The sequence below is a fragment of the Chiroxiphia lanceolata genome, chromosome 5 (assembly GCF_009829145.1).
Source record: "Chiroxiphia lanceolata isolate bChiLan1 chromosome 5, bChiLan1.pri, whole genome shotgun sequence".
Taxonomy (NCBI): domain Eukaryota; kingdom Metazoa; phylum Chordata; class Aves; order Passeriformes; family Pipridae; genus Chiroxiphia; species Chiroxiphia lanceolata.
The window spans coordinates 71801887-71826149 of NC_045641.1; the positions used below are offsets into that span (position 1 = coordinate 71801887).

General features: G+C 44.2%; 3 protein-coding genes across 22 annotated transcripts in view; 1 reads left to right on the forward strand and 2 right to left on the reverse strand.

Moving 5' to 3' along the window:
- Nucleotides 1-270: 270 nt before the first annotated feature.
- LOC116787779 (NADH-cytochrome b5 reductase 3) lies at nucleotides 271-16922 on the forward strand. 2 transcript variants are annotated; one of them, XM_032689680.1, is made up of 9 exons: nucleotides 271-372; nucleotides 3826-3957; nucleotides 7362-7434; nucleotides 9656-9762; nucleotides 10542-10671; nucleotides 11552-11635; nucleotides 11755-11840; nucleotides 13951-14050; nucleotides 14598-16922. In XM_032689680.1, the coding sequence occupies exons 1-9, from the start codon at nucleotides 352-354 to the stop codon at nucleotides 14768-14770; spliced, it is 906 nt and encodes a 301-aa protein (XP_032545571.1). In that variant the 5' UTR covers nucleotides 271-351; the 3' UTR covers nucleotides 14771-16922. The 2 variants fall into 2 exon arrangements, with proteins under 2 accessions (XP_032545571.1, XP_032545570.1); XM_032689679.1 differs by lacking the exon at nucleotides 271-372 and adding an exon at nucleotides 459-477.
- Nucleotides 16923-19283: 2361 nt separating this feature from the next.
- Nucleotides 19284-20447, reverse strand: REP15 (RAB15 effector protein). The gene is given in 3 exon segments (XM_032689681.1): nucleotides 19284-19307; nucleotides 19309-19928; nucleotides 19931-20447. Coding segments are annotated over 3 exon segments (744 nt in total). The 5' UTR covers nucleotides 20031-20447.
- Nucleotides 20448-21577: 1130 nt separating this feature from the next.
- PPFIBP1 (PPFIA binding protein 1) overlaps nucleotides 21578-24263 on the reverse strand; it is a 96500-nt gene continuing 93814 nt past the window's right edge. For all 19 annotated transcript variants that reach the window (XM_032689672.1, XM_032689671.1, XM_032689676.1 and 16 more), the window contains one exon: nucleotides 21578-24188. In XM_032689672.1, the coding sequence (XP_032545563.1) occupies nucleotides 24102-24188 (87 nt within the window). In that variant the 3' untranslated portion in view covers nucleotides 21578-24101. The remainder of the gene's footprint in view (nucleotides 24189-24263) is intronic.

A 24263-nucleotide genomic window follows, 5' to 3' on the forward strand; every position in this document is an offset into this window, starting at 1 on the left:
GGAGTTGGATCAAGGGTTGGACTTGACGATCTCGGAGGTCTTTTCCAACCCGACTGATTCTATGATTCTAAGAGCCGTCTGTCACTAACCGGACCGTGACCCCACTCTGGGGTTATTTAGGCAGTTAACAGAGGGCAAAAGGGCTGTGACAACACAACACTGGCAGCCTCTCAGTGCCAGCGGGAACATCCCTGCCCTCGGCCACGGCCAGCTCCCGCCCGGCGTGACGTCACGGGGCGGGAGCTGAGCTCGGTAGTGTGACGTCACGGGGCGGGGCGGGAGGTGCATACCGCCGTGACGTCACGGGGCGGAGTGGGCCGGGGCGGTGTCCTCGGGTCTGTCGGGGCAGCGATGGGGGCGCAGCTTAGCGTGGTGAGTGCTGGGGAGCGGCTGCGACCGGGAGCGGGATGGCATGGCATGGCATGGCATGGCATGGCATGGCAGCGGAGCATAGCGGTCCCTGCGCCCCACGGTGCGGTACGGTCCCCCCTGCCCACCCCCTGCTCCTCCCGCGGGGACACCCAAGGCCTGGCGGTGCCCCAGCGTGTCCCCGCTGCCTCCCGCGGCTCCGGCCCCCGCCGTGGTGGTGGTGCCGGCGGCGGTGGCGTTTGTCCGCCCTCAGCTCCACGAATAACTAAGTGTGTGCTGTTGTTCAGCGGCCCTGAACCCTCCGGCCGGGCAGCTGCGGGGGTGCGGTTTTCCCTCCGTCGGAATCAGCTGAAAGAGAGGAGATTTATATCGGATATTAGGAAGACATTCTTCACTGTGAGGGTGGTGAGGCACTGGAACAGATTGCCCGAGGTTGTGGCTGCCCCATCCGTGGAAGTTTTCAAGGCCAGATTGGACGGGGCTCGGAGCAACCTGGGCTAGTGGAAGGTGTCCCTGCCCATGGCAGGGGGTTGGAACTGGATGAGCTTTAATGTCCCTTCTAACCCAGCCCCATTCTGTGATTCCATGATCATTCCTACTGAGTGGTGGGGTCTGCAGCACTGTCATCTCTCCCATGCATCATTCCCCTCTTTCCCCAGACCTTCATCCCTGTTTCTTTTGTCTTATGTACCTGCTCAAACGCTTCTGGATTTGTGAGAGGGGCAGGACGGAGCTGGATGCAACATGCTCATTTGGGCACGGCTTCTTGTTAGATGCATTGAAGGGAGGAGATGAGGCACATGCTGAAGCTGCAAAAGTGAAGAAATCCCTTTATCCTCTTACCATTTTCTAAAACAGATGAGAAGATTGTCTAGCTAAGATCACTTCAGAAACAGGGTTTGAATGAGGAAGTGTGGGGAGGGGCATTGGAGCTGAGGGTAACAGGGTTTTCATGCCAAAGCAGGGTTTGATTTGTGTGTTTGTAGGGCAGGTCGGTGATGGAGTGTCCAGCCTGAAGCTGTGTTTAGCTGTGGCCTGCTCACCACGGCCCAGCAGCTGGCAGTCTCCATGCTATGGCTTTTCTCTTTGTTATCACACTGAGGTCTGTTTCCATGAATAAAAATTCCTGCTCAGTTACTAATTCTGTGTTCTCTGTTAGCAGAGATTTGTGCAGCTGGAAATAATGAGTCACCAGGTCGTCATTTAGTGATTTCCAAGCCTTTTGGTCAAGCTAGTCAGCTGCTGGAGACCTGATGCAGCTTCCATGGATGCAGTGCAGTTATCTTCATTAACACCTTGGTCTGCCCCATGCTGAGAGTTTATTGATCACTTTTAACCCAGAGAATGTTTTTCTTAGCAGGCATAACTTTTTATACTCATTCAGCCTTCAGTTCTTCCCCTTTTTTCTCTGCCCACCTGCTGATAGTGTCTGAGTAAGGAACTGAAATTATCTGGATTGATGGGTGTGCTGTTTCTTTCTAGGCCAGATGCCACGATGCTTTTGCACTAATTGACCATGAATAACAAATTGCCTTCCACGAGGCAAACGCTGTGTTCAGATTGTTTGTGAAAATCAAACTGCATTCTGTTCCAGTACACTCACTGCTTCACAAAGTGATGGTGATGCACATTTGGGGACAGTGTGTTAATCTCATTTATTGAACAGCTGTGGGAGTTTTTGCTTGACAACTGATGACCTGAAAATTATTTGCAAGGGTGGGAGAAAACATTTACCTCTGCACACAGATGGAGAAAGTGACTTGCAGAGATGACAGTTTGAACTCCACCCTCCTCTTGCCTTCCCAGTCGTGATACTGACATTAATGTTGGAGTTGGGACTGAGCCTGAGGTTTTGAATTCCCATTTTCAACTGCATTTTTGCCAGACAAGAGCAGCATTGTTTGCAAGTTTTTTGGTCCATTTTATACAGGCACATTTGTAAATGAAACTATTTTGACACATGAATATTTCATTTGAAACACTATCTGCCTCAGAGTCAGATTGCTGTTGCCACCAGGTCTCATTCACCTGCTGAATCTCATTAGGGAGTTTATTTGCTGCTCTGTTGCTTTCTTAGCTCTCCTCACTTCCCCTTTTTTGTGTCAGTAACAAAAGTTCTTCCCGGAGCTGCAGTAGTCCAGTGGATCTGTGGGAGTTAAGGAAAACGTTCCTATAAACTTCAGCTTCTTCACAAACAAGATGTGTGGAGCTATTTCAGTTTGTTCCAAATAAAAGTGAAAAATGCAGTGTGTGGGTATGGCATGGTGTGTCCTGAAGCTGTACACTGTGTCAATGCATTTTAAACCCCTACAGCAGCATCTTAAGAAGGGGGAAATTATGCTGTCCCTTACACAGTTCTAGTAATAATAATGTAGGAGCGGTTTGGGTTTGTTTTTTGTTTGTTTGGTTTTTTTTAAATAGTCTCCTGACCACTGTCACACTTGCAGGAATACCGGTCAGGTCCCTTTAAAACGAAATGAAAGTGAAAGCTAACCAGGCAGGACTGTGAGCTCACTTTTTGGTTTTTGCTGTAGTCATGCTTTCCACCTCTCCTCTGTTAAAGCACTGAATAACAAATTACAGAGTCTGAGAGAATTTTTATAATTAGTTGTTCTCTGTGGGTGGAGGAGCACAGAGACACTGGGAGGCCAGGGAGCCCAAATAACTCGCTCAGAGACAGGAGCCCTGGCCCTGGCCAAAGCTTTCAGGGGGACCCATTGCCTAGTGGGCAGCAGAGGCTGTGGAGATGATTCAGGGACTGGAGCATCTCCCTGACCAGGAAAGGCTGAGGGAGCTGAGGCTGTTCAGCATCAAGAAGAAACACTGAGAGGGGACCTCATCCATGTCTGCAGGGAGGGGGCAGAGGATAGACCAGGCTCTGCTCAGGGGTGCTCAGCAATGGGAGGCCTCGGGCAGGAAGTTCCACTTGTACATGAGGAAGAACTTCTTTGCTGTGCAGTGACCAAGCACTGAACAGATTGCCCAGAGAACGTGTGGAGTCTCCCTCACTGGGGATATTCCAGAGCTGTTTGGACACAATCCTGTGCCATGTGCTCTGGGATGACCCTGCTGGAGCAGGGACCAGATGACCCACTGTGGTCCCTTCCAGCCTAATCTGCACGTGCCAGTGGGAGGCTGGGGGACATAGGATGCAGGGGGTGAGCATCTGGGACATTTAGGGGAGGAGTAGCTGGGAATCCTGGTCAGCTGCAAGTGCCTCAGCACTGAACACCAGGTATTCATAAAGCAAATTTCTGTGTTGCACTTGCTGGTATTTGTCTGTTGTTGTTTGGTATTTTTTAATAATACTTCCTCTTCATGCTCATATTAGTACAAAGAAACACTTTATTTTTTTTTTGGTGGCTGGATTGTCCTGTCATGCTACCACAGACCTTCTCACTGAAATGACTTGCTCTCATTGTGCCCAAGTCTAACACTCTTTCTGTGTTGCTGCAGTTGCGTCAGGTTGTGACATACCCAATATGGCTCATCTACACCACCATCATGAGGATTTTCAGGAATCCCCATCCTGCCATCACTCTGAAGGATCCTGAAGTGAAGTACGCATTGAGGCTGATTGATAAGGAGGTAAGTGCATGTGGAGTGCTGAGCATGACCTCTCCATGGACACTGTGAAATGCTCAGAGCTTCTGAAATTTTGGGTAATGTCACAGCAGGGTGAACACAACTATATTGATACTGATTCTTGGTACTAGATTGTTGTATTTTAATGTGTTACAGGAAGAAAAGTGTTTACATCATTGAAAGGTGTTTAAATCATACAGTCCTTGACAGCACCTGAGCTGTCTCAGCTTCTCTTTGTTAAAAGTACCTTCTAGTACAGAATGAAATCTCTGCTCAACCAGGATTTCAGAGGAAAGTCATGACCCTTTCAGGGATGGATCTTGCCATCAGAAGTTGGTAACTCAGCTTGTGGGAAGGGGACCAAAGCCACCAAAGGTGAACAGTCCAGGTTCCCCTTGGATAAACCTGAGGATAGAAATCCTGGGTTTTCAGGTGTAAAGTCATACTTGAGGATCTTTTTAGTGTTGACTTTTTAAGTCAATGAACTAGTCAGAAATTTATCAGAAGACTTTTGATAAAAAGAACTTTGGACTGGAACAGAGCTTTTGAGGTGTAAGCAGTGCACTGATAGATTGACTTTCACTTGTTCTGCCTGTCAAGGAAAACAGTCATTGCCATTCCAAATCCTGGTTTCGTGGGAACTGAAAGCTTCCCTGTGGCTTGGGCTGGGCTACATTGCTGAGTTTATATCCCATGTGTACTTATGGAATTTATTTCCCATGTGTACTGCAGCCACTCTATTATTATATACTCTCTACTTTCTTGTGAGATGGGAACACATGGCTGCAAGTACAGCTTGACCTGCAGGAGGGGAGGGAAGCTGAGGCACTGCACAGGCTTCTGACAGTCCAACTACTTGCATGTTTCTGCTGGACTAGTTTGGAACAGAAGAGAATTCACAGTTTTTTTGCTAAATACTGATTACTTTTTTTTTCACACTCTGTTGTTATTTTTGTATGCTTTTCATTGATATTAGGGTGGAGGAAGAGCTCATATATAACCAGGTCAAAGGACACTGACCTGTTGGAGCAAGTCCATAGGAGGGACACCAGGATGATCAGAGGGATGGAGCAGCTCTGCTGTGAGGAAAGGCTGAGAAAGTTGGGATTGTTCAGCCTGTGAAAGAGAAGGCTTTGGGGTGACCTAATTGTGGCCTTCTGGTACCTGAAGGGAGCCCACAAGGAAGATGGAGAGAGACTATTTCCAAGGGTCTGGAGTGACAGGACAAGGGGGAATGGCTTCAGCTGACAGAGAGTAGGTTTAGATTGGATATTGGGAAGAAATTCTTCCCTGGGAGGGTGGTGAGGCCCTGGCACAGGTTGCCTAGAGAAGCTGTGGCTTCAACACATCCCTGAAAGTGCTGAAGGCCAAGTTGGCTCTGAGCAACCTGGGCTAGTGGAAGGTGTTCCTGGGTTGAACCTGGATGATCTTTAAGGTCCCTTCCAACCCAAACCATTCTGTGATCCTATGAATGTGCCCAAATTGAGTATTCCATACCTCCCATCTTTTGAATGGAGAAATAGGGGTCCCAAGGCTGCTTCCTAGTGTTTAACACAAGAAAAATATGTCATAATATAGTTAGGTGCGCTAATTTAGTTTATGCCTTAAAAACCCAACAACTTCAGTCTGGTTGGTTGGTTTTATAATGGTGAGCATCATTCATTGGTTGCCTTTCAGTGGCTTCAGCAATGCACCAGCCTGCAAAAACTGCCCTCCAGCTTTGCATTTGCAACTTTAGACAGGAGTGCCTGGCCAAGGGCTTACAGGAGTTCAGGGCAATGCCAAGGGATGGCATTGGGGAATGCAGCCAAAGTGATCCCATGCTGGAAATGGCTCCTGCATCCCGATTCAAGGCTGTCTGTAACGCAGCCTTGACTCCCAGCTTGCAGAATGGCTGGCTCAGTGTCTTGCCTGTGTGAGAGAGCAGAGGCACAACCTTGCTGATCTCGGTATTAGGAATGTCTGGAGACTCTTGGTATTTCTCACAGTTGCCTCTTGTGATGCACCAAAATACTTGTGTTCAGTCACCTTCAGCTGAACCATTTCGACTTTAACTGATGAGATGATTAAATGGGAATTCAGAACTTGCTGCTTTCTGTATGAGGGTAAAGACAGCATAATAAAAATACAGGACTATTGGCAAAATCCAGCTTTGAAGTGGTGAAGCTGGTGCTGAAATTTCCACTCAGGAACAGCAGAAGTCAGTGTGAAAGCAGCAGTGTTAACGCCATAGAAGTTGTCTTTCTAGAGGAATTTCTAATGGAAGTTACTGCTCCTGAGTAGACGTAAGTACAGAGAAGCCCTTTTTTGACTGCCAATTACTTCCATTTTCCTTCAGGATTTACCTTAAAATGAGTTGTGAAGAAAATTTCATCAGTGTGAGCAGAGTAAGGGAAGATAAGGTAAACTGTGATGAGGAAGGAATCTGTCTCCATTGGTTATTTTAGAAACAAATAAATAAACAAATAAGGATTACAATATTTTATGGAATGTTCATGAAATTTCCTCTAGTCCCATAGGGCTTTTAAAAAAGGAAGTCACTGGATGAGGCATTAAGCTGTGTGTTGTGTCCTTCTGTCTTTCTTTGCTGTGTTTTCCATTCCCATGAATAGGACCTGATTTTTAAAATATAAAACTTACATAGCATAAGAAATAACATTTTATTTACTTATTGCCAAAATTTTGTTCAAGGTATGACTTTCCTGGTAAAAGATTAGAGTAATTATCCCAGCTGGACTGCATATATTGTCATAATTTTATAATAGAGTTTATATCTAAATATAGTGCTCTTTTCAATTTTATTTACAGGTTAGTTCAGTTTTTACAGGGAAAATATTTTTAAGGCTCTTACCATAGCAAAAGGAGCAAGGTTGCTACTTCCTAATCTTGACAGCCACTGGTTTCTTCTGAAATCATCTTCTGCATTGAAATAGTTACTTCATCTGATTTTGAGAGATCAAAATCAAAATATTTTGGCCTTGAACTACTGCATATTTAAACTTTAAATGAGAATTGAACAACTAATTAAATTTTATCTTGTGGCCTTCTCACAGAAGGCAGTGTAAATGTTCATAATATTTAGAGAAAGTTATTTATTCTTAATCTGCGTATGAGGGTCATTAACTTTTGGTATTCATATTTTAAATATACAGCAGAACAGTACTTATTTCTATTTTTAATTCTGTATTACTTCTCAAATATTTTGAGAGAAGTTTTCAGGGAGTTGAAGGAAAAGTTGACCTCAGAGTTCATATTTGTGCAAAAATTTCAGTTGGGGTGCTGCTCTCCCCCAGATACTTAATCCTGCAGAAGGCCAACACAAACCAGTGTGTTGATTTTACAAGTGAAATCACAGACTTTAAATCCCAACAACACAGCTTTTTGTTCTTTTCATTTTCCCCTTTCAGGAAGTTAGTCATGATACAAGAAGATTCCGATTTGCTCTCCCTTCCATGGAGCATGTCCTGGGTCTCCCTTTAGGTACGTTCCTTAGAAAGAATCCAAGTGTTGTTAATTATCCTACCGTAGATTTTATGGGGATTTTTTTTTCCCTATGTTTTGAGCTGTTGAATTTTCAATACCATCCCTGTGGCTTGAGCTGGTATTTGGAGCTTTGCAAGATTATCCTCACACTGTGTGTAATCTGCAGGGTCTGCAATCTGGTGTGCTTACAGGGAGCGTACATCCAGCTTGCTTCCCTGAAGGGAACACAAACAAACACTGGTCTTTACTTGTATTTTTCCAGTCTCAGATGGAAATTTTCCTGTGGTGCTTGATCCCTTTCCATCCCCTGGGGCACCACTCTGAGCTACTTCTCCTCTAACACACGTGGTTCACCAGATGATCTCCTCCTCACTTCTGAATTTGCAGCCAGTCTCATGGAATTTCTCAGTCCCTGTGTGGCAGCTGCTTCCATAGGCCTTACCTTCCATAATATCTTAGTGCCATTGTATACAAGCTACTGCTTGTATAAAAAACATTTAATTGTGGCTTGTGTTTAATAGTGAATTCTGCTTTAACAAGCTGTTGAAATGATCAGGTTGAAAAGCTCAGGTGCTTTGTGGTTGTCATCAGCACCTTTCCAGCATTCCAGCCCACGGGGTGAAGTTCCCTCTTGTCTAGGGTGTTATTAATCTCTTGATCCCTTTAAGAAGCCAGGAGCCTTTTTCCCTCCCTTGCCCATAAGGAACACTGAGGAGTGGTTTGCTGGGTGAGATTTGGGAAGCAGAGAGAGCTGGAAGCCGGTGAGGGTGGAAAAGCAGGAAGGAGCAGCAGAGCTGCAGCTGTGGGACAGGTACCAGTGTGTGTGCTCTGCATGGTTAGTCCAGCACCAGCACTAGTTCCCACCAGCTGGAGCGCTGTAGGAAAACACACTGGAAAATTCATCCCGAGGGAGAGGGGATTGTGTGCGTGTGGCCCCACGAGTAGGCTGCCAATGTCCTATCAGGGCAGGGAAAAGCTCTAACCAGTAAGAGCCTAAGGCATGTTTTCTCTCTGGGAGGAGCCCCTTTTCTGAGTTTGTACCAATTCTTGTGGGATATGCCCCAAGAGCAGTCCAGGCTGACAGTCTGCAGTGGTCACCACAGCTCTGTTCCGGGAGGAGGGGGTAGTGGGGCCACTCCTTCCCTGGAGGAGGAACAGGTCTTCCCTGTGCTGCCAGATGTGTGGAGGCTTTGCTGAGGGGGTTATAGGAACCACCCTTACGCTGTGTGTGTACAGCTTCAGGTGAGTTGTGGTTGCTCATTTCCCAGGTCACCAGGTAGCACATCTTCATCCACCCACTGCTTTGCCTGCACTTTGTGATCCTCCTAAAATAAGGAATTAACCTTGCCTCAATGGTCAGCTGCTTCTGAAGCTGATGGAATATGGTTATTATGATATTTCACAGAGCAGCTCGTGGTAAAATCCCCTCTTTGTGTTCCCATAACAGGCAGGGGAGATAGTTTGTTCTGTTGACCTAGCTGTGATAAAATAACAAAAAACAAATCCCTCCCTGCCTTCCCCTCAGTTATTCTTCACTTGGATCTCTTCAGAATGTTGGAATTTTATAAGAATACCTTTCTTAGATGTTAATTTATATTTTTTTTTCAGAAAAAAATGTTGACATTGAGAAAAGAAACTATTGTAGAGAGTTCAGAGAATGTGTGACAGGTGGAAATGTGATCACTGCATTCACAGGTTAAACTGGAGGAGTTGCAGGGTTAGAAAAGGGCTTTGTGTCTGGGCAGCCTTAGCAAAGAGACCTCCTGGAAGATGTGGGGGATCTGTGGTCAAAATAAGAACACTTATAAACTCAGTGTAACTAACAGATTAATAAAGAGGTGTGAACAGCACTGGACAGGTTTCCCCTCCTGTGGCCTTTTTATTTGTCTGTACAGGAGAGGCAAATCACATCTTTTGCAAGATCTCATGTACATTTAGGGCTGTGATAAATGTAAGTACATGAAGGTGTCAGAAGAGATGTGACTGACACATAAAATTAGCAGCAGAGTTGTCTGCCCTTGCAGGTAAAAATCTGTGCATGGTTAACAACACTGGCAAGGTGTTACAGAGTCAGGAAAGTGAGAGAGGAAGAAGTGATGCCCCAAAATAAGGTAGTTAGGAAAACTTTGAGGCTGCATTTGAAGTCCGTGTACAGTGAACATCCATAGAATAAAAATCTTTTGAAAGAAAATGGCTTTTTTCATTTCCCTGCATGCAGGGCAGCACATCTACCTGTCTGCACGGATCGATGGAGCTCTGGTTGTCAGACCTTACACTCCAGTCTCCAGTGATGATGACAAGGGCTTTGTGGATCTTGTTGTCAAGGTGAGAATGTCATGCTCTGTTACCTACAACCCACCAGGCATTTTGCAGACACCTCTTTAGTGTTTCCCGAGATGCTGCATCATTTCCTGTACTCCCATACTGCAGTTTTCCACAATCTGGGGAGACCTGCAGATGTTCATACACTTTTTAATCCTTCTGAAATAAGACAATAACCTTGCCTGGATGGTCAGCTGCTTCTGAAGCTGATGTAATATGGTCATTATGATCACTGAGAACAGTGATCATGATTGTTACTGATCCAAGCAGTGTGAATGACTGATTTAATTGGTAAGAATGTGATTTTAAGTCTTAGGATAATGTCCTTTTGTTTTGTCTCCTGGTAGCTAGATTACCTAGCTAGGCTACCTGTCATTTAAAGCTGACAGGAATTTAAAATATTAATATCTGCACTGGACTCACTCTCAGAATTTTACTTTTTGAAATTCCTGGTGTGGGCTTTTTTCTTTATTTTTTCTACCCCTTTTGAACTTGGGTGTAAGTCATGCTGATTCTTATTGAAACTTTTTGTGTTACAGAAATACAATGGAGAAATTGCCAGTCTGTGTCCAAAAACTGGGGCAAGAGTGGCATTTTAATCTTCTTTTTGTCAGTCAGATCTGCACTGATATTTCTTTACGGAGTAATTATGTTCTTTGCATGAGGACTATGTGTATAAATATTACCTAAATATATTATTATTCCTATAAACCTAAATATTTGAAGGGCAGATGCTCATCTTTGAGCTGTGAGATCAATTCCTTAATTGTTGTTTTTAACAGATCTACTTCAGAGGTGTCCACCCAAAGTTTCCTGATGGGGGGAAGATGTCTCAGTACTTGGACAGCCTGAAAATAGGGGACACCATTGACTTCAGAGGACCAAGTGGCCTACTTGTCTACAAAGGAAAAGGCAAGGCTGGTTTGAAAGATATAACTTATTCAGAGTAAATAATACAGGAAAAATGACTTATTACTATAGAAGTGCTTGTTATTGATATTGTTCTCAAACAAGGGAATTTTCTCCCTGTTGTCATGGCCATAGTTTATACACTGATAAAAACACTTGGCATTTGCACTGCCCAGTGCTAATTTCCCAAGAGCAAATGAACTTTAGGAGCAGGGAGGACTTTTGTGTCAATATAAAATAACTCACTTTGGCACAGTGCAGCCCTCAGTGTGTCACAAAAACCTTCTGGCAGTTTTGTGAGCAGCAGAACTCCCAACACATGATTTTCCAGAGCTTTGTATGTAGTATTCATGCTATCCTGGATGAAGAGGGGTATGAATACAACAAATACAACATTCTAGGGAGTTTCAAGCTCTCTGTCAGATCTGGCTGAAACTGCCAAATCAGCTCAAAAAGAGAAAAATGTAGAAAAAAATACACAAAATATAAAAAATATACACCCTGCATATTTCAGGTTGCCCCTTAAAATAATCTGCACAGGGTAAATAAACTCTCTGAGCAGATTAATTTCTTTCTGTAGAACTTTTTCCAGAATCTGGGCTTCCGAATATCACTGGGGGTATGGGATATGAGCAAACAGAAGTACAGGTAGTGATGTCTTGATGTCAGGAGTAAGTAATAACCCATGTCAGTGTTACTGTCACATGTCTTAGAACCTCTCATCATCTTGCAGGATTTGTTTTGATTCGTGACATCTTCACCTTTGCTGTTTGATGGGAGGGAAAGGTGACAGGGCTGAAACAAAGGCAATTAGGGATTGGAAAGGGATAACAGGCGGTGTTTACTGCTTTCCTCAATGTTTTGCATCTCTTTCTCTCTTCAGGCAAGTTTGATATTCGGCCAGAAAAGAAAGCTGACCCAGTTACTAAGACAGTGAAATATGTGGGGATGATTGCAGGTGGGACTGGTATGTATCTAAAAGGATTCACCCCTGGTTTCTAAGAGCTGGGAGATACATTTTCTCTCACTTATCCTTTCTTTTGCTCCTTCACTCTCTCACATCACTGGCATGCCTTTCTCTCCCAGGGATAACCCCAATGCTGCAGATCATTAAAGCAATCATGAAAGACAAAGATGACCCCACCGTTTGTCAGCTGCTGTTTGCTAATCAGGTAATTCTCTCCTTTTTTTATGTCTGTGAAGTTTTACTTAACTAGCAGAACTTCACTCAGCAAATGAAATCCTTTCTGAGGAAGCCTGGTACAGAAATACAAACCCTGAGGGGAGAAGTGAACTGAGATGTTGAAAACTTGCCATATAAAAGCACTACAAACAATTGGGATTTTAGCATTGCTACAGAAATGCCACTTTCCTCCCAGCTAATGCTTGTTTTCCTGTGACTCATTGCTCTGCTTCTAATCCAGTTCATGAGCATTTTAAAACTCTGCATTCCTTTGGGCAAGTTGTTTAACGTTTTGGGCAGACTTTCAGAGCTGTCTTTGTTAGTGGAAACGTGACAGAGGTGGATATTTGTCTCCTTCAGCAACTTTGACTCCCCAGCTTTGTAGCAGGGTTTGCATGTGGGGTCTTCCTCTTTGAGGACACCTTAGGTGAGGCTTTGAATATCTCCATCTAATAAGTATTTGTTTCTGGATTATGTAATTATTTATGGGGAGCCTCACTTCCTGCCTGTGTTTTTTAGCTTCTTTAGGCTCTTCTCTATTATTCCTCTCTCCTCTCACATTCAGTTTGTCCTCATTTCATTTGTACCATATCTAAGCACACAAGACAGATGGAGAGACTATTTCCAAGGGCCTGGAGTGACAGGATAAGGGGGGAATGGCTTCAAACTGACAGAGAGTAGGCTTAGAGTGGATATTAGGAAGAAATTCTTCCCTGGGAGGGTGGGGAGGCCCTGGCACAGGTTGCCCAGAGAAGCTGTGGCTACCCCATCCCTGGAAGTGTCCAGGTTGGATGGGGCTCTGAGCAACCTGGGCTTGTGGAAAGTGTCCCTGCCCTTGGAAGGGGGATTGGAATGAGATGATCTTTAAGGTCCTTCCCAACCCAGGCCATTCTAATATTCTGTGATTCTGTGATAGCTGAGTTACAACCTGAGATTTTTCCCTTTCCTGAGGAGCCCTGCCAGTGCCCTCTGCTACTGGCTGGAGCAGCTGGTCTCTGCCAAGCCCTATGAGTTGGCATGAAGTGCAGTGGTGTCAGGGCAGGAGGGCCAGGGTTTGCTGTGAGTAATTCAGGATGACTAACACAGGGCTGGAGCTGCTTTAGTAACAGAAAACTCAGTGCTGCTTGGAGGGAGGGCTGGAGGACCAGTTCCCTGTGTGTGAGCAACAGGCTGGGTAAACATCAATCCAAGGCTTTCTAGTCCTTGCGCCAGTAACTGCACAAATAGAAGGCAGCTATAAAAAATATTTAAATATTTTAAATATTTTAACATATTTAAAACAATGTACATGGGCTCCTGCTGTGATGGTTGTCACTCTTTGACTTGGTCAGACCCAGTAATAGCTTTTCTGGACCTGCAGCTGTAGGTGCTCCAGGAATAGGCACCTTCGTGGGAATAGCTGCTGGCACATTGCTCCTCACCCTCCCGGTTACAGACATAGCAGTGACCTCAGTGCCAGATTACTGAGGCTGCAGAGGATGGCACCACTTTTAGTCTATACCCTTTCCCTTCCTGCTCAGACTGCAGCTGTTCCTACAGAAATAAGGCTTTCTTCTGGCTTTCAATGATGTTGCATCAGGGAGGAGCAAACTTGATACTCTGGGTAACATTTGTTCTTCCAACCAGAACTTGATACCCTTTTGGTTATTTGCTCCACATCCTTTTTAAAAACCAAGCAGTCTCCATATGGCAGTGCTGATGATGCTTGAATTGGCAAAGGTGAAAGGGAGGTATTTCTGTGCATTCATGATTAGTTTTTTGATTAAAGTTGCTTTTGTAATAGTGCTAAAAAGGGCTTTATTCTTCTGATTCCCTGATTAGGTGGTGGTTCTGTGTTTGGATCCAAGTTCTGCTTTGTTTCATTTTTAGAGGGAAGGCATGGCATGGTCAGGATCTGGGAAAGTTATTATGACCCTTTTTATTAGCTCTGCCACAGGATAGGCTTGGAAATAACTTGTGTTTGCTCTCTTCAACCTGTAAAACAGAGTTGAATCATCTGTTCCATCTCTCAGGACTCGTAGAGTAGCTGCTGCTCTGTGGTCATGTGAGGGCTGCGCACTCAGATGCAGTGTGTGATCATTGTTTTCCTCATCCTGCAGACTGAGAAGGATATCCTGCTGCGTTCTGAGCTGGAGGAGATCCAGGCTCAGAATCCCAGTCGCTTTAAGTGCTGGTACACGGTGGACAAAGCACCCGAAAGTAAGAGCTAAACTGCCACTTCATGTGACTTCTGAGTATTTATGCACGTTTCACAGGAGACATGCATGTCACTGTGTATTCCTGAGTTTAATGATCGATTGCTTGCCTAATGAATGTCGGGATGCACCCAGTAGCATCATTCCTCACACGGGGATGCACTGAGGTGCAGTTAGTGTCCTCCTGGAATTTCTGATCACTGTTTCTTTTCTTTGATATGTGGGAATTTTGAACTGACCTTAGACCCCCCTGAAGACTGTTCTGCAGACTTTCACTCTCATATGTGAAACCAGACCAAAACCAGGAGAAACAACTGTCAGTCTTACTGTGCCCAAAGGTTTGGGTCAGAATCTTTTTGACATCCAGGACTGGGAATGTGATGGTTAAACCCATGACCTCACTATATTATATCCCAGTATAACTGATTATCACTGTGAGCATTTTCCAACCAGGAACAACTTTATCAGCTGGATTTCTCCTTTCTAAAGTGACCTGTGTCTGTCTTTTCCTCTTTTTCCCCCTTTCCCCACTTTCTTTTTTTTTTTAACAGGTTGGGAATACAGCCAAGGATTTGTGAACCAAGAGATGATCAGAGACCACCTACCCCCACCTCAAAACGATGTTCTGATCCTCATGTGTGGACCCCCTCCAATGATCCAGTATGCCTGCATTCCCAACCTGGACAAACTGGGCTACTCCAAGGACATGAGGTTCTCCTTCTAAAGACGACTAGTAATTCAGAGATCTTATGGAGAAGGGAAGGAAAAAAACCATTTAACAAGGAACAGGACAAAGTTACAGAGGGGGCTGATGCACAGTGCTGGGAAGCTACATTTACCTTAAAAATGCTGCTTATTTTCTGACTCTCTGGCAAGTAAGACACACAAGCTCGGCTGTACTAAAGCTGTGCCTGGACAGGTAGTGGTGCCTCGTGCTCTGTGCGCTCCATCTCCAGGGAACAGAGTAGTGCAGCTGCTCAGGGCGGCACACACTCATTTATGCTTTTTCTTAGCTCTGTAATCAGGCAGCAGTAATATTCTACTCCCTAACACTGTGCACACCTAGGATTTTATTTGGTATGAACTATGGAAGTAATAGAATGTGGTGGATTATTCATGTTGCTTATGCCAAATTGTAATCCTTGAGGAGCTTGTACAGGATGAGGGCCAGGAGTGTTTGCCTTGTATCCATGGTCTTTGCATCATCAGTTTAAAGATGCTTGTTGAGTTGAAGGATGCCAATTAACTATTTATGACTGAAGCTGTTCAAGCTGCCTTATTAATCAAGACAGAGAGGCAGGCAGTGATACAAAATGGGTTTCCTTTGTATTTTGGAACAGCCTCTCTTAAATGCAAACACTTTCCCAGTTCTCATCCCTGGGCACTAAAAGAAACTAAAGAAGGCAGGAGGCTTTGGGCACTGTTCCACAAATCCCTGGAATCTGTTTGCTTGTAAGTGTGTGGAATACTGAAAAAAAATACTAACTTTTGTATTTACTTTTAAATAGCAGGTGATGGCACAGGGGTAACAAAAGCAATTGTTCTGTGTGTGAAAAAAATGCTGAGTGAAAACTGGATGGGATTTTTTTTGTTCATTGTTTCCCAGAGATGGATTTGGACTTAAGGGAGCTCAGGTTTCATTGCCAGGGTGGGTGTTGGCAGGTAGCCCAGCTCTGGGTGTGGAATGCATCCCATGTTGCTCAGGCAAAGCTCCTGAGGGTTTTGCTTGGTAAGGATGCCCAGGAACAGCCTTAAGTCACCAAACTGACAGCAAATTCATATGTCTCACTGAATCTAAAGCTGTTCCTTGGGAGCTGTTTACTATAGCTCTAGCTTTTATTTTTTAATACACTTTTTTACAGAAAAAAAGGAAAATTTAAGGCACCTTGTGTGCCGGACCTTCTGCTCCTGAACAGCAGAGATGCTGCTGAGGTTAGAGCTGCCCTGCAGGCAGCCTAGGAAACTAAAAATCTTGTTTCTGATGATGACATCAGAGTGACTGAAAGGGGGTTTAGTCATGTCTGACGTACTGTGGGGTGCTAGGTCACAGTGTCAGTGTATAATACCAATTTTTAAAGATTCAGTAGGAATTTGAGGTTATAGCTTACTGTGTTTTCCTTTGTGCCTGTACAACAGATGGGTACCGTGTATTTAAAAGGTTCATTTTTCATCAAGAATTAAAAGGAGAAGATACAGTTAATTTAAGGAACTTCAACTAGATAATGCTGTTATTAGTTTTATTAATTCAGTGTTTGCCTCAAGTCTTCAATTTTTGACTTGTGCTTCTGAAACTTGTTCTTTAATACAATGCTCCAAAGTTGAAATACTACTCAAGTTTTAAGTTTCAGTCCCTTTTATGGAAGGCAAAAAGCAGAAATAGGAGAGAAGCTGCTGGTTTGTATCATTGTGGGATATGCACAGATTTTTTTTTCATGTTTTCTTATTAAAAGAACCAAACCAGAACCCTCGAGCTGATGATGCATCAACTATTTTGTATTACTTACTCTGTTCATTCAACTACTGGCTTTTTTTCATGTCTGTGTAAGAAATAAAGTATCTTGCAGGTGAATCACCTGTGTGTGAGCACATCATCTTCAACCTTGTAAGAGACAAACTGTAAAATACTATAAAATGAAGGTTCAAAAGAGGAAAAAAAAGGTTAGATTTGTTTACTCAAGTAAACAAAAATCTTCTTGTTTTGGCTTGGTCAAAAACTGCTGTTATTTAGATACCGAATCAAGGAGTGATCTGTCTCCGTTTTCCACCCTATCACTCCAGCCTCCTCTTTTTACCTTTATTTTGTACATCTTCCTTGTCAACATAAGGCTCTTTTAATAAATAAAAGGAGGGATTTTATATGATCTAATGAACCAAAACTCTGTCATAGTCCCTTTTGCTTGAGGGCCCTGTACTAAAGTCAAGGACAGAAGTTGGTTTTGCGTATTACTTTATTTTTATTATTTTCTTTGAGCCAATTTAGTAATTAGGAGTATTCCTCCAGTTTTTTGGCAGGGGCTGCAGCAAAGTCCTGCAAGTGTGATTAACTTCTACCCCGATCATCTCTTGCAGTTAAGGCTGTTAAGCTGAGCCAACCATAGAAACAAAAGTCCTTGCAGCAGTGGAAGTAACCAAGCAACCCAACCCCTTCACTAGGCTTTTCCTGATATTATTTATTACAGAAATTCCCATGGGCTTTCATTGGCTGGGGGCTGCACCTTACCTGGTCTATCAGCATGTGCAGTTGCAGGAGCCAGGGCATGGCTATGAGTCACCTGAGCTGAGGCTACAGCTTGGCTGAATGGTCAGATTTACAGGGTTAAATGCTCTGTGGTGCATCTTCACCATTCTTTGCCTGTTTGCCTTGTGGGTTTAAGCTCAGGCACCTGGGCCTGGGAATTGGCCAGGGCTCTGGACCAGCTGAGTATGGCACAGCCACCCCAGCTCCCAAAATAAAACACCAAACCTCAGGGACATCTCTGAGGTACCAGAGTCCCTTTGGAGGACATAAATCAGCAGCTGCCCAAATGTGTAACTCCCATGGTTCAAACTCTACACAGGCATTTTGATTTTCCCCTTCCCTCTCCAGTGCTTCAAAGGCATGCAAAACATCCAAAAGCCCAAGCAGTTTTCACAGATCCAGTGTTCCTACAGAGCTGAACAGCTGAACTCACACTAATTTAACATGAAAGAAAGCTTTTCTGCAGTTTTTTTTTAACACAACAATGAGTCCTGCTCCAGTACTGATTGTTCTGTTAGTTTAAACAGGAAAAAAGACCAACAGACCAATCCTGCTGAATCCTGGAGGTTCTCCCTGCACATATCCCCATAGCAGGTTGTCTGTGTAACACACTAGAACTGTCCCCTCCATCCCACCAAACCCAGCCACACACACAAAATACAATGACACCATTGTATCTCAGCAAATTATTCCAGGACTGAAAGGACTCCATTCTCCATCCCCAACTCTGTTTGTGACTCACCAAAAATTCCACAGTTCTCTGGTCTTATTTCAGTTCCCCTGCTGCAAACACTTATGGCACTGATGCCTCAGCCTCTTTAGGCTCTTTTTTAATGGCAGTGCAAGTAACAGTCTGTGTTTCTTAGTCCTTGCAGCTACCCCCATCTTAAAATTCAAATAGGAAATAGTAAAAGATGAATGAGCTTTCAAAATTCCTTCTGTTAAATAAAGTGACTGAAATTATAAGGAAACTACAGGCAGAGGAGTTTTGCACTGACCACACTATTCAGACAGCTGTAAACAAAGTGAATTTACCAGTTTGGAAATGGATCAGGTCCTTCTTCACTGGTTATCAAGGGGCTGAAAGAAAGTAATTATAACTGTACGATCCAAGAGCCTCACTTAGTCCACTAAAAGCTGAGGGAAATGGAATAAATCAAATCCATAAACACAATCAGCTCCTAAGCCTCTGAAAACAAATTCCAAGTGAAATACTCTTGCCTCCTCCAGATTTTGATCTCTGCTTGAGTGGTCAGGAGCTGCCTCTGAAAAGTAAAAACTCCCATCCACCTCAGGCCTGGTTTTTGTTTTTGTCCAAGTTTTCCTTAACACCTGCCCCTGCCTTTTGCCACACCTTGCCCTGCCATAGCTACTCAGTGAGAAAACACTTTGCAGCTGGGCCCAGCCCTGCTTTTTGCTCACAGCTCTAAGGCCCTCCAGAGCTTGGCACCAATACGGGGACAGGTGATTAACAGGTTTCTCATAGAGCCAATTTCTAGTGCTGGAAGGGGCTTTTCCTTTTAGTTGGGAACCAGCTGCCTCCTGCTAGCCAGCGTTTTTGAGCCCTGGTATCGTCCTTCACACTCAGTGCTACACTTTGGCCAGCACCAGAACATTTTCTTTAGTACAGACTCACCCTCCTAGTACAGAAAAAAATTTGCCACACAGCAAACAAAGGCCGTGAGTCAAATCTACCAGGACCTCCCTAAGGATCTGGCTGATAAACCTTTCACCAGCTCCAGCCAAGACTCGATGTCTGGTGAACAAAATGTTCTGGAAAAACGACATGCCTTCTATAAACACTTTTTTTTTTTTTCTGGCAGGCCTGTCCTGTTGCTTTAAAATCTGGAGAGACTGACTCAGCCTGGCTCCTGCAGGAGCTCAGGGAATGCGACGGGTCAGGGGGAAGGTGGGGAAGAAGAAGGTGGGGGGAATGGCGTGTGAGGAGAAAAGAGAGAGGCAGAGCTGAGCCTCACAGAGCCTGTGCTGCCTCTGCTGTTTACACAAAGTTTATGTACACGTTTGCCCACCTCCCTCAGCCCGCTGTTTGTGCCCAGGCAGTTTTCCAGCATGTCCTTCGTGGGCAGGGTTCTGTCAGTGCTGGTCACAAATTGCCGCAGCGCGTTTCTGCCCGACAGGCGGCATTTCTGCTCCTCCCTGGCAATACTGTCCAGCAGGACTCCTCGGATGTCCTTGGGCTTCCCTGGCACGCTGAACACGCCGAAAAAGCCCAGGCAGTCCTGCCCCACCAGGCGGCAGAACTCTGCCAACTTCCCGAACCGGCTCACGTTTTGGAAGCAGTCGTCTGCCAGCGCGGCTTCCCAGCAGCAGTCCTCCTCCTCCTCCTCCGCAGGGCCGCCTTCCGCACAGAAAAGCTCTGCCAGCTGTAGAGCGTGCACGGCGATCTGAAGCTTGATCTGCTTGTCAGCTCCAAACAGAGTCTAGATCCAGTCCACCCCGAAGAGGCAGGACTGCTGCCTGGTCATTTTGCTGGTCACAATGAGCTCCTCTGCTCCCTTCTCCACGCAGAAGCTGATGAAGTTGACCAAAAAGATCTCGCTCAGCGTGTTTGTGGCTGGCTGGAATTTGCTCTGAGGATCCACAAAACCAAGATAGTCCTTCAGCCTCTGAGAAGCGTGGAGCTGAAGACTTTGCAGATGAGCAGAGTTTCAGCCTTGTCCTCCTGGCTGTCCTCCTGGGAGACCTTCTGGTCCATTTTCTGTGCCAGAGGAGGTCGTTTCCACATGCAGACAGCCTTGTGGAAGTCCCTTCCTTTTCCAGCAAAGGTTCTGCAGGTGCTGGGCTCAGCCAGACCTGTTTATCATGCACATGGGTACCTGCTGCTTTCCAGGTGACAGTGGTGGCAGCGGCAGAGCTGAGCTCTGTGAGCCCACGGGGCAAACAGGCTTTCTCCTGGGTGTGTTTCTCCACAGCTGCCTGAGCACCAACCAGCCCAACAGGCCCAGTAACTTTCACACCTACTGAATTCACCTGTGCTTGTTTTCCTTATTGTTAATTCTGGCACCATTCCGGCTGATGTTATCTCCCTCCAGTCTGATCTTATCTCCTTTGATCTCCTTTCTAGGACTATTACAGAGAAGCCATTTTATTAGCAGTACTGGGTGTTTCCTTGAGATGAAACAACCTTTTTCTTTTAAGCACCCAGAGAAGGGGATGCATCCAACCCTGAAGACTGCTACAGGGTACTTGAAATGATGTGATCCATTTTTGATGGGATGTTGCCTGTATCCCAGGATTACCTGCTGCTCCTGTCTGTAGTCCCATGGCAATGTACACAGACTCAGCTGGACTTTTGGCCCAACTGAGAAACTCCTGCTGTTGCTGCCTGTAACTGGATTATCTCAAGGAAGTTCAGTCAGTCAATGCACAACTATCAAATACAGCTACAAATAAAAAGCTCTTGCTGCAAATGAAAACCCCAAAGTGCTGAGGTGAAGCATAAAATCTGCACTGAACAGTCATAACAACAAAGCAGTGCAAGGTATAAAAAGCATTCAGGTAGGGCAAGTGCAACTTCTCTCCTAAAGCCAGGATGCAACAATACCTTGTGGATGGGAATCAGAAGAGTTTTTCTGGATTAGTTCTCCATTCCTAAGTGTAATATGTACTTTAAGCAAACAGAAAAAAGCTAGGTTTAATCTCCATAGGCTCTTAACTGAAAAATATCTGTCTTTCCCTCTACCCTGCAAACAAACAGATAGAAGCATATTATACTCTAAGTTTCAAAGTGTTTATACTCAGTGTTCCCACTGAAACACTGAACTGATGAACAAAACCACGGCAGTGATGGTCATGAGACGAGGGTTCTGCATTTTCCAGCCCATTATCCAGGCTCCACTGAGCAAAGCAACTGACCATCATTTATACCTGCACCACAGCAACAAAATGGAGTTTGGAGAAGCTCAGCTCCTGTTAGCAAAGCAGCCAGAGCTCCCAACTGCTGAGGGGAACAACACCTGGAACCACAGAGACACTTTTTTTACAGCAAGAAGGACCAGAGGACACTGAGCAATGGTGAAGCCCCTTCTCATCACACCATACCAAACAACCTAAGATGGTTCAAATCTGGATCCCAGAAGTAACTAAAACATTTTGGGATAGTTGATTTCTTAGCTGTTAGCTGAGCTCTTCTACAGGCATTACTGACAAACTAATGAGTCAACAAAAAATGTGTGATTTTGCCCCTTTTCCCTCTGTCAGTTTTTAAATAGAACAAAACAAGCTTCCTAGGAAAATTTAAAGGGGAAAAAGGGAACCAGCTTTCAGAAACACTTGGCATTTTCCACAGATTTTATTGGATTTCACATGGCAATACACAGCAGTTATGTTGCCCTTTTCAAACACAAATGAAAACACCCTGACAGTATCAAGGGCGCACACACGAAAACTTCCTGACTTTATCACTTGCTCTCATATTCCCACCCCATAAAACAACCCAGGTTCAGATGATAGGCAGCTCCAAGGGGATGACCTGGCTGACAGCTGGCAAGTGCAGGAAAGGGTTGTTTGGAGCAGAATTCTGCTTACACTGGACTTAAATAAACCATCCCTGCAGTCACTGATAACACTGGACTGAAGAGACATTGGAGAGTATATTTGTGCCTAGTTCCACACACAGTATTGTGTCACTAGGTCCCCTTTTTTCCCCCCTATGGATATCCAGTCCTGTTCACCAGCCAGTAATTTGGAGGAATTTTGCCTGGAAGCCTGCACCACATTCTCCCAGTGCTTCCACAGGGTTTTATGCTCAACTTCCGTGTAAATTATAACAATTTTGCAGAGCATTCACAGGAAGTGAGGCCTGAATCCACATCCCAACCATCTGCATGTTACACAGTGTGGTATTTCTGCCCAAATAAAACAGCTCAAACACCCCCAAGACTGCAGAGGAAGAAATAACAGCAAATTATTCGTGCACAGGAATCAGTCAGGAATGTTGACTAAAGCATCAGTTGTGATCTGTTTGTAGATAAAGAGTAAGCAGCAAAAAGTATTTTATGGAGACTTCATGGATTGTTTGCCTGGCTCCAGTTACCGAAAGTGGTAGTGTACATTATGTACAATGCAACCTGTCCACACCAGATTTTTCATCTTGATACATCAATAATAAAAATTTTTCATCCTGGAACATCAACAATCACCTCCCCTGCACATCCTTCGAAGATCCAGGTCATCAGGTCACAAGAATATAATGCCAGAATATGTCTCTGATCTACCTCAGCATCTGATGGGAGTTCCCTGGAAGCCCCAGAAAGCCCCCCTTCCTTTCCCAGCTTTGTTTTATGAACATCCTCAGTCAGCACAAACCTAAAATCCCTTGCTCCACACCAGGAACAGTCTCACTTCCAGCACGGAGAGCAACAAAACGAGTGACAAACGCTTGGAAAAGCAACACACCACTGCAAGGAACATTTCCAGCTGGACTTTTTTTTTTTTGCCTTTACAAAGCAAAGCAGCTTCATGCCATTGTGCCACAATACATGCAACGTTCAACACCATACAAACAACCACTGTAATAAAAAGTTACTTGGGTTTTCTTTTTGTTTGCTCACGATACATGAGATTTCCACTGGCTAGTTCGGAACTTTAAAACCTGATTATTCTCAAAAGCAGAGGAGCTGTGCTTTAATGATGAGGAACATGTTTGATATTTGAATTTTGGAGGAAAAGTCCCACCTTAGGTTTAATAATATGAAATAATATATTTCCTATACATTTCTCTATATAACTTTATTATTTTGGTTTTTTGCAACTACACCATCTTCACGTTAGTTATAGCACAGAAACATCCCTTCCATATGCAGGGAGTACTTTCAACTTCAATGGATTTTTTTAAGTCACAGAAGTGTTAACAACCTTGTTGAATGTTCTAACTACTGCTGCTGGGACCAAGAGAGAAGACATTTTAAAATGTGCAGTTTTCATACAGGTCACTGCTAGAAAAAACGTGCTTTAGAATTGTTTCATCCCAAATGGAAGATCATTAAACTGCGCACTTAGTAAAAAGCAACGAAAGCAAACAGTTCCAAAGGTCAGCCTGCTTTTTCCAGTAACCAGCTGGTCTGCAAACTGGCATAGTTTTTTTACAACCTTCTCCCCTTTCCCCACACACCTTCAATTTTCCATCACTCTATCTCACAACAAAATTTAAATTTTTGCTTTTATATGTACTTCATATACTTCTTTTTTCTTTTTTTTTTTTTTTTTATAAAACAGTATAAAAATAAGAGCAACAGTCAAGAGCTACTAGGCAGCTTACGCAGGGCACAGATGACTAAAATCCTACACTGGATACATATGTAGGAAGGGCAGAACTGGTATCTGTGCCAAACAAAAGCACTTGAAAAGGAGCAGTAACTTCTATTTTTCAGCTGAGAGCCTAGAGAAAGCTGATGCACGATATCTACAGACTCAATACTTTTACCTAACACCTTCTGTTACTTTCAAACAGTATAAAGGATTATCTGAGACCATGAATAAGCAAAAAAGAGCACTATCATACCACATAAATTTAAATGCAACACTCTGAAACATATCACCAATTTGTACATTAAATAGAGTTAAAATGATTACCATTCACCAGTGTCTGGGTGGCTTTTATGGCAACTTTAGAGTAGGCACCTTTTTTTTTTTTTAAAATCTCCTTTTCTCTTTAAAATTCTCCACCCCACAATGTTCTTTTGAACAAAGAGAAGCAAGAGCAACTGTAATGTACATTATCTGCTGCCCATCACATCAAATGATGATGCCCCTGCACACAGGAAAGTGAGCCTTTGCCGGTGCCTGGTGGTTACCATCAAACATTGGAGTCCTCATCTGTTACACTGGTGCTGGGAGAGCGGGTCGCAAAGTCTTTAAACATTTCATCTTCTTTCAACATGTGCTGGAAAGGAAACGAGGGAACAGTGAAGGTTGACCCTATTTATGTCTGCCAAGGGGTTTATATCTATCTTAGAGA